This window comes from Argentina silus (assembly GCF_951799395.1).
Source record: "Argentina silus genome assembly, chromosome: 7".
Taxonomy (NCBI): domain Eukaryota; kingdom Metazoa; phylum Chordata; class Actinopteri; order Argentiniformes; family Argentinidae; genus Argentina; species Argentina silus.
The window spans coordinates 67,501-77,500 of NC_139661.1; the positions used below are offsets into that span (position 1 = coordinate 67,501).

The 10,000-nt window shown below is 41.4% G+C and overlaps 2 protein-coding genes across 4 annotated transcripts in view; both read left to right on the forward strand.

The window, feature by feature from the left end:
• Positions 1-4,608, forward strand: part of gc (GC vitamin D binding protein) — a gene marked incomplete at its 5' end in the record, with an annotated part of 9,632 nt that extends 5,024 nt beyond the window's left edge. The window contains 6 exons of the mRNA XM_083673214.1: positions 338-441; positions 1,149-1,290; positions 1,906-2,129; positions 2,401-2,533; positions 2,903-2,951; positions 4,522-4,608. Coding sequence (XP_083529340.1) covers positions 338-441; positions 1,149-1,290; positions 1,906-2,129; positions 2,401-2,533; positions 2,903-2,947 — 648 coding nt within the window. The 3' untranslated portion in view covers positions 2,948-2,951; positions 4,522-4,608. The remainder of the gene's footprint in view (positions 1-337; positions 442-1,148; positions 1,291-1,905; positions 2,130-2,400; positions 2,534-2,902; positions 2,952-4,521) is intronic.
• Positions 4,609-7,264: 2,656 nt separating this feature from the next.
• Positions 7,265-10,000, forward strand: part of slc20a2 (solute carrier family 20 member 2) — a 46,473-nt gene continuing 43,737 nt past the window's right edge. For 2 of the 3 annotated variants that reach the window (XM_083672686.1, XM_083672689.1), the window contains exon 1: positions 7,265-7,687. The gene's annotated coding sequence lies outside the window, so the exon portion shown is untranslated. The remainder of the gene's footprint in view (positions 7,688-10,000) is intronic. The other variant, XM_083672687.1, reaches the window with a different exon arrangement.

The window sequence follows — 10,000 nt, forward strand, 5'->3', positions numbered from 1 at the left end:
CTGTCTGTCTGTCTATGTCTGTCTATCTGTGGTTTGTCTGAGCCATAACACTGTCATGCGCATGTCACAGCAGGGCACCTAAACAATCCTAAAAGTTGATGTAGTTGTTGTTAAAAAAACAAACTGTTACTGTATTTCAAGGACACTATCGCACTGGTATGCCTTACCAACTATCATACTCAAGACAGTGTCGTGTTGACCTCAGAAAAAAACATTTAGGTTACGTGTTTGCTGGTTAGTATAGTGTATACTGGTGTCTCAGTTGGGTCCTTTACTGTCTGTCCTGCGTGTCTCATGTGGGTCATAAGCATGTTGGCTCATTCATTTGTTTCACCAGCTGGCAGAGAGTGACGTGGAAAAGATGATCACTGATGGCATCGCTTACTTCACTACGATGTGGGTATTTAAGGCTCTCGTGGGAAGGCAAACTTTTGAGAAAAGGTGAGGAGAGGTTTAGTGCTAGTCGGTCAACTCTCTATTCTCTCTCCATTGTATACTGTGTATTCTGTACCTCTCTGCTGCTAGGATCGTGCATATGAAGTGAGTACAAAATGGTGGAAAAAGAGGAAAATCCTATCTGGTTCTTCTTGAAAAAAAAAAGTTGTATTGTTATTGAATAAAATGTGATTATTTGATCTTTGAATAGCAGAAGAACTGCTGAAGAATCTTGAAATATTTACAAACATATACTAATCCATATTCATATGATCACAGTTTACAGTGCAGTGCTAGTGCATCCATGGTATATGGCTAGGCAGAGTCATGAATAATGATAGTGACAACACAACAATACAGCAGTATGGCATATTTAAGTTGCTATAAAATATATTTAAATTTGAGACATGATCTTCCATTATCAGATATTCTTTGATTTAACCTCAAAGAGGATGTCCTTCATGTTAAATGTGTCAGTGTACATCAAATTTGGCCATTTGGTCAGATTTATATTTAGATGTTGTTAATGGTTTGATAATGATTAATTCATGGTTACTTAACAATGAATGTATTGTTAATGAATGGCTAATAAATAATGCCCGGTTAATTAATGATTAACAAATGGCTAACCAATTGTTTCAGCCTGACATGCTTGTATTTGCAACAATATCATTTGTGTAACGTTGCTCAGCTTGTGTGTTGTCTCTGTGTAGTATGATGGAGCAGTACACCCGTAAGATGCCCCAGGCCTCCTTTGACCTGATCAACGTGGCGTCTGAGGCAATGGCTGATGTCATAGACGAGTGTTGCAAGAAAGACCCTGACCATTTTGTCCTGCCCTGCGCGGAGGAGAAGGTTTGAAAAAAAACACACACACACACACACACACACACACACACACACACACACACACACACACACACACACACACACTCCACTCAATACATAAGCCTGATTACAATGAACATTTCTCACAAGATAAGCCGCAATTCTGACAAGACCCTACCTAAAGATATAACTTCCATTCCCACCCCATGTTCTAGTAGTCTATACTGTACATGGGTCTATAAGTCTATACATAGGTCTATAAGTCTATACATGGGTCTATGCAGTCTATACATGAGTCTATGCAGTCTATACATGGGTCTATACAGTCTATACATGGGTCTATACAGTCTAAACATGGGTACATACAGTCTATACATGGGTCTATACAGTCTATACAGTCTAAACATGGGTCTATCCAGTCTATACTTGGGTCTATACAATCTATACATTGGTCTATACAGTCTATACAGTCTAAACATGGGTCTATCCAGTCTATACATGGGTCTATACAGTCTATACATGGGTCTATACAGTCTATACATGGGTCTATACAGTCGATACTTGAGTCTATACAGTCAATACAGTCTATACAGTCAAAATGGGTCTATACAGTCTATACATGGGTTGTTCCTCTTCCAACAGATGACCAACATCTTGGACACCACCTGCAACGACTATGACACATCCAGCATCAACCCTCGCATCGCCCACTGCTGTAACCAGTCCTATTCAACACGCAGGGGCTGCGTCCTGGCCATTCTGCCTGACACAGAGTTCCAGTCCCCAGCGCTTGACCCCAGCAACTTCCAAATGGGACCACATCTATGCACCCAGTCTGGCAAAGACCTGCTGTTGTCTGAGAAGAAGTGGGTCACACACGCACGCACGCATGCATACACGCACATACACACACACACACACACACACACACACACACACACACACACACATACACACACATACACACACACACACACACACACGCAATCACTAATATCTATACTTACAATCATGTGCTCACACTTACTCGCTCTCTCTCTCTTTTGCTCCCTCTCTCTGTCTCTGTCTCTCATGTATTGGTGTGTGTGTGTGTGTGTGTGTGTGTGTGTGGGGGGGGGGGTCTGTGTGTGACATCAGGCTTCTGTACGGTCTGGTGAGGCATAAGACGACCATCACGAAGGAGCAGCTGGAGACCATCTCCGCTAAATACCAGGCCATGAGGAAGACCTGCTGCGTCCCGGAGAACCAGGACGCCTGCTTTCTGATAGAGGTATGACCCCCTCCCCCCCGGCCTCCCCACACACATATCGCTCTTTGAGGCTGAATACTTTCTCCACCATGCCTTAAATTCAGGTTATTATTACTTATTATAAGTAAATCATTGACGACGCGTCCCCTCTATCAAAATGACTTCTATCATATGACCTAGTCAATACAACATTTTATTTCAAGTGGATTTTCTTAAAAGAATTTATTCAAATCTCCAGTATTGTCTGAATAACTCATGTTTTGACTCATTCCAAGATGTGTAGACATTTTATAATAAAGCCAGCATTACTGAGACAGATTTCTAAACTAATTCTGAACAACTGAGATGGTTTGACACCGAAATAAATGTTTCCTCTTGGTTTTCCCACAGGGTCCCAAGCTGATAGCGGAGAGTGCAGAGCTGCTGAAGGCTTGAATTGGTAAGATTCATCCAGTCACCTAGAAGACTATGACTTCAACACATTGAACATTAGTTTCTAAAAGGATGATGTGATCATTTCTAAAAGAACGATGGTGAGGATAAAAATATAGTCTACTTTGCTGGGATTGGGGCATGACATTGATCGTCAAAATCACAAAACTCACCATGAACAGGTTCTGCCCTCTGGTTCCAGTACATACTCACGGAGTGACACAGTTTCACAGAGGCCATACCTCTCTACTGGGGTACGGAAGTGCGGTTTCCAATGGGGTTTCCAGTGGGGTACAATCTCCTTTTAATTATGATGCAGGTGATTGATGTTATAAAAATAACAACAACGGCGAATGTCGAAAGTGGCCAACAGTAAGCTATTTGTAGTGAGGGTCAACGGGGAAACTTGACTTCCGTATCCCAGTAGAGGGGTGTGGCTTCAGATTGTAACGCTCCCGGTGTGAGTACCTATGTAAAATCCCAAGTCATTTGATCCCATCTGGGATTTTTTCATTGCGAATATCAGATGTGTGTAACACATAGGCTTACAATTTCTCAACATGTCGTAAAGTGATTTTATCTTTTAGGTGAGGTCACCCTTAAGCAATATTTTTCTCTCTATTTGCAACAATGACATACATGACCTACTACCTGATAATGACAATGACAAGTACCGGTGACAAGCTAGTCGGCTTGTTGTTCTCTTTCCTTATCTGTAAGCTGCATGTTAGCAAAGTATGTAATTGCTGAAAAGAGCGACTGACATATTTCTCAACGGAAAAGGCATCTGAGTCAGGGGACATGGAATATACATAGAAGCAGCCATTTGATCCCCCTCAATAATAATATTAGATTATTTTGCTGTGGGACTTTTATTTTGAAAAACAAGTCACCAGTATCGTGGCAGGCTTTTTAGCTTTTTATTTTGAAAGACCTCTGCACTGCTATTGTCAGCCTCAGCTTCAGCAGCATCATTAGCCTACTCACTGCGCCGGGTAAAGTCATTGTAGGCAACAACAAACAGTAAATATAAGTAAAACGCGAATACAAATGTACATGTTAGAAAGACATAGCGTTTTGAGCTGGAATGACGATGCCTGTCACACACAATGTAGTCCCACTATGAACAGCCCTAAGGCTGATTGGACTGTACCAGAGTAAGTGCCTCTGGAAGTGCCCCTTAGCCTTGAAATTTGCATCAAATGTAAGTTAACATTTGTCTTTATCCTTTTCTCAAAAGTCACTAGAAATTAACATTTAAAAGCAAGTTTTTCAAAAATAAATGTTCCTCTGGAATAAATCTGCCCCCTGACCCCCCTAACAAAATGTGTTGCCAGTCATGTCCAGCTGACTCCTATGTCCTAGCTCAAAAGTCACCTGATCTAAAAGACAACAAACTCACCATTCATCTTGTCAAAAAATAAATAAATGTTACACACAGCTTACATTTGCAATATTATATATTCTGCCAAGACATGTTTGTGTCAAGACATGTTTGTGGTTAGTTACAGGTTTGTGTTTAGTTACAGAATTTGTTCATCACACGCAACTCAACTGTTGTCTGTCCATCTTTTCAGCCTCCACCTCCACCATGCCATTATCCAGCCACTATATGTCCACTCTGATCGATAAGCCAGCCCACTCTCATCCAACATCTCATCCACTCTCAACATCTGTCAGAGGCTTGACCTAAACTGGCTTGTTTTTGGACAGAAATGACTCCAGTCAATAAAGAAAATATAAATGAACAAATGAAGTTTAAAAGTTTATTGCCATATGTACTGGGATACAGGGCGTATGACAGCACAACCTCTACTCTCTGAAAACACAATAGAACACAGTAGCAGCACAGCAGTAACAATACACAGCAATAATACAGTAGCTATGACCCTCTGAAGTGGATTATGCATATGGCTGTTTACTTGTTATGGTGTCATAGTTTAGGAAAGCAGTTTAGAGAGGGTTTCACTTTTGGATCCAATTAGATTTGGTGGGCTACCTACAACAACAGTTAAGATCTTATGCTCAAATCTCTGGCATTCTATTGATTCCAGTGGTGTCTGACATTCTTACAGTATCTTGCTCTGTCTGTCTAGCTTGTTGAGTCCACAGTCAATTGTATGCACACCCTAAGTGGTCAGAAAAAGAACTGCAGCAAAATTACAGAGAAAATGGCATCGCTATTTCATGCCATGGTCACATGGTTACAAAGGCTTCTTTTGACAAGAATGTCAGACGACAAAAACATATCAAATCGATAGTGATCACACCACAAAAACCATACTATGACGACTGAATGAACGAATGAATGAATTTGTGTGAGAACAAATAGTATAAAAGGATATTAATAATTAACTACATGAATAAACAATTGAGTGAATGAGTGGGGGATGGGGGATTATACAATCAACAAATAACTGCCTAAATTCCGAATCATTATTATTGTCATTATTGTATTGTATTATTGTTATTATTGTATCATTGAGTTGTGAATATGACTATGATATCAAACCAAAGTGGTTTGGTTTCTCTGAGGTCCTAAAAGCAGTGGTATTGCTTGTTTCTATGAGGGATAACAAATACATAACAAATACACCACACCCACTGACAGGCTTGTCTTCACATGTTAGTACAGTATAGGGGAGATATCACCATAGATATCACCAGACCCAAGTATAGGCTACAACACATTGTTGTTCATATTAGATACAAACAGGGTTTAAACAGGTTACAGCCACACTAATGATAACTGTGGGTTTTATTTAGTTGTATCAAATCACATTACGCCTTCATAAATATTATATTTTTTTTGTTTGTTGATGTTTTTGTGGCCATACAGTCATTTACTTTTGTGAACCAATGAAACAAGTGCACATCATTACATCCAACTGACATTGAAGACTTCTATCAATGCAGATCTGCTGCAAATTCCACTTAAACTTAATGTCAGACACAACCATATCAGATGATACAGTGCAATTTGGCCACAGTCTAAATTAAATCTGTCAATTTCAGACAATAGAATGACTTACTATTAATATTATATCAAAACTAATATCGATATAATCAATGTATTGATCTTTTACAGAACTTGGTGGAAGAATAATCAGATTTTCCAAGATTCTAAATAAACTTTCAAATGCAGTTTTGATGATATAATATTCAAAACAAAATCTATGAGAAAACAATATTCACACAACGTTGAATATGCTAAAAAAAGCAGGGTTCATGATGAGTAGACCTTTAGTATACCAGTGAGAACATGAAAATTAGGTTTCCTGTCACTGTGAGAGCGCTGTGGTATTTGTTAGGGGGATGTCAGAGTGTGCTAGTGCATGTGGACTACAGTAGCTAAAGCCATAGTATGTTCTTCATTTACTACTCTGGCCTAGGCTACATTGACCCCTACATGACTGAATGGAGCTTGATTAAATGTAAACGCTTAAATGGTTTGGTCATTCATTTACTGTTTACATAGACCAATACCATTTTTTCCTCTAATTAAATTGAAGCTTTGTGTACACTTACTGTAGAATGTAATTCACCAAAGTGATTCATTAGGCTGTAGTGAATGTTTTGGAGTCAGGAGTTAGAGCCTTTCTATTCCTATTGTAAACCTGCAGCCATGATGATACCACGAGATTAGATCTCAGTTAAAGCAGCAGGCGGCAAAGGCCATCCAGGCACCACACCTAAGACGGTTGATAAAGCCTCGAGTTGAAACTTTGATGGTATTTTGAAATCCGTTTGGTACACAGGGTGTGGGTAAAATTCCATTTTTTTTTTTTTCATTTTACAAGTTGTGTTTACAAGCTTCTCCCACCTCCAGACAGATGTCTGTACAAAAGATAAGGAATTGTGATCTTTGAAAGTAGTGTACACATTCTAATCAAGTTGAAGAATTTAGACAAGGGAAGGCATTCACAAGGGAACAATCATTTCAAAGCTCACATGTCTCATCCAGTGTGCTTTCTGTCCCTTCCCTCTCTCTCTCCCCCTCCCTCTCTCTCTCTCCCTCCCTCCCTCTCTCTCCCTCTCTCTCTCCCTCTCTCTCCCTCTGTTGTTGACTGCGCTCTTACGTAACGTCTCTACGCCCACCGTACGTGCACGTGGCCACAGCCATAATAGGAATTCTAATGAGTGTTTAATAAAAACCCAGGGCCATATGTCTACTGTTGTTGTTTATGGCTGCAAGGTCGATGACATGATTAGATTCAGGTCAACATGGCGGTGAAGGCAAAGTTATCCATCAAAACACAACATCCTCTTGAGTTTGATGCTGGAGATGGATCATATTCCACACAGTAATAAGTAATTGCGTCACTGTATTGAACCACGTGAGATGGTGGGGTGGAAGTCGAGGTGCAGCTGCATACTGTGGGCTGGTGGAAAGCAACCCTATGTGAGAGAAGGTCAGTGTGTCTGAATGGACTGACCACAGCTCACACACACACACACACTCTCACGCGTGTTTCCCCCTCCTCATCTTAAACTGTCATCCTGAGCCAGTGACGCGCGTCCCCCACAGCGCCCGGATGAAGGAGAGAGACATCAAGACTTCACGACTGTTTGACTCGGTCGAGGAGAGAGAGCATTCACACTGCGTGTTGGAATCTGGACATTTTCGGACTGAATGACTGTCTGACTGAAACCCAAGACGACCACGGGAAAGGTTCTGGGAAAAAGGAGTCTGGGTGTGGGGAGAAAGGAACGGCACGGTTCTCGGTGTCCAATTTCGCTCCGGTAAGTACATTTCCTCAGTAAAATGCTGCCCTGTTCTCGATGAGTATCTGGTTTATTGCTTTAGGGGAACAGCTAAATGATCATCCTCATCCACATGAGGGCCGGTGAGATGCGCGGTGGACAAACAGGCCTGGTTGGTAAGTGTATTGCGTCAAATCGTATCGGTTTTTTGACAACAATAATATTGCTAAACGATTTGCTCACATCGGGTCCGATTGGCACATGGGGGAGAACGGGGTATGTGACGGAATGGCTGGTCAGAAAGGGGAAACATCGTTTGTTTACACGCTACATGGTTCGGATCTCGGGGAGTTTGAAACAATGTCGATGTTCCCCGACAGCCTATGGTAGTGGATGACGGTGGTACACGTGTGGAACTGTAGGGTTCGAATATCGTCTGTCTCTGAGTCGGCTGGACAGTTGGATCTTGGCTTTTTGTCTATTAAAACTACCTTTACTAATCGGACATGAAATTAGTTGTGTTGATGGGGAACTTGAGTGTGAGTGGGTTTGTGTGTCCAGGTTCGGTTAGTCCACCGAGCCTTCCTGTGGTCCTGAGTCTGCGCACTAGGGTCTAGACGACCATCTCCAACGCTCCCCCCACGGCCACAGGGACGACACCATATCATACTGGATTTGGCTTTATACTAGCACATTTACAGACTCTCTGGTCATTTGTATTATTCAAGGTGTGTGTGTGAGAGAGAGAGGGAGAGAGAGAGACTGAGACACTGAAATTTAGCCAGCGATGGAAGACACATCATAACCTGTTGGCACTGTTGGATATAGATAGCAATAATGCTTAGTCCTCCATAGCCAGCACCATACAGTGGGTTAATGGTTAAACTGGGTATGTTGATAAAATATGGGCTAGGGAGATGAGGAGAGAGGGGGGAAATGAGATCTTACTGTGTGCTAAGTAAGTTAGTGTTATTCACTGCATTTCATCTAGTGCCTACATATTGTCGTCATTTAGTGTGGAAGAGCAGTGTAGATTGCTGCTGGTTCAGCCATAGCCATAAACAAAGTAGATAGAACAGGGATTATCAAAAGATTAATAACAGCAAATTAACCACTTCCTTTTTACTCACCTTTTGTTTTACCATGCTAGTGTCTGACACGCACACACACTTCACACTGGTTTGTCGTCAGGCTGGTTTGTTGGGAATTGTGCAGGGAATTTTGAGTTGTGCAAGCATGTCTCACATTTTCCCATCAGACACACAACGTGACCTGAATATCTTACCTGTGTTCAGTGACATCATGGGATACAATACTGGTTACGTTCAGAGCCATGTAATTGGTCTTCAATTACTGATATATTTGAAATGTATTCCACCCAACCCTTACAACAAGACACCACAAATATGATGTTACCTCCCCATGCAACAAACACCAATGATGCCATGGCTAGGGGAAAGAGTAAATACACAATAATATTCACAATTGCTTAGATTTAAGATGGAACTTTGCAGTAACTTTGATTTAACTACAAAACATGTTTTTTGATACCTGTCAGATTGAATTGAGCTTTGACTTTGTTCTAACCTTCTTCTTCGTGAGAGAGAGAGAGAGAGAGAGAGAGAGAGAGAGAGAGAGAGAGAGAGAGAGAGAGAGAGAGAGAGAGAGAGAGAGAGAGAGAGAGAGAGAGAGAGAGAGAGAGAGAGAGAGAGAGAGAGAGAGAGAGAGAGAGAGAGAGAGAGAGAGAGAGAGAGAGAGAGAGAGAGAGAGAGAGAGAGAGATCCCCCCAGTAGGTAACATAATTCAGTGCGTTAATGGTTAAGCTGGGTATGTTGATAAGATATGGGGAGAGGGGGTGAAAACGAGGTCGTTTGTCATGACAGGGTGTGTTGTTCCTGTGTCTGTAATGTAGTTTTCTACAGTGTTATTCCAAGGAATTTCATTATAGTGCTTCCTTATTGTTGTAATTTACTGTGGAAGAGCAGTGTAGATTGCTGCTGGTTCAACCATAGCCATAAACACAGTAGACATCATGTCAGACATTATGATAAGACGGCAGACATTAGCCACTTCCCTTTGACTAACTCACTGGGATTGGTTCATATCTGGAATTCAGTTGATTGCCCGTTGACTTGGCAGATATCCAATACATAACCATGTTCCTGTATCAAAGCACAGGATAGGTGGAGAAGCTGGCCGACTAGTTAGTTGGTGGAGCCACTCTCAATAAGTATGCATGCACGCACATGGATGTGTTTACACATGCATGTTTCAGTTAGAACTCAGGTGTGTTTGTGTGTGTGGTACACGTGACCTGTAGCGTGTGTCTGTTCACAGAGTCACTTGTCAGAT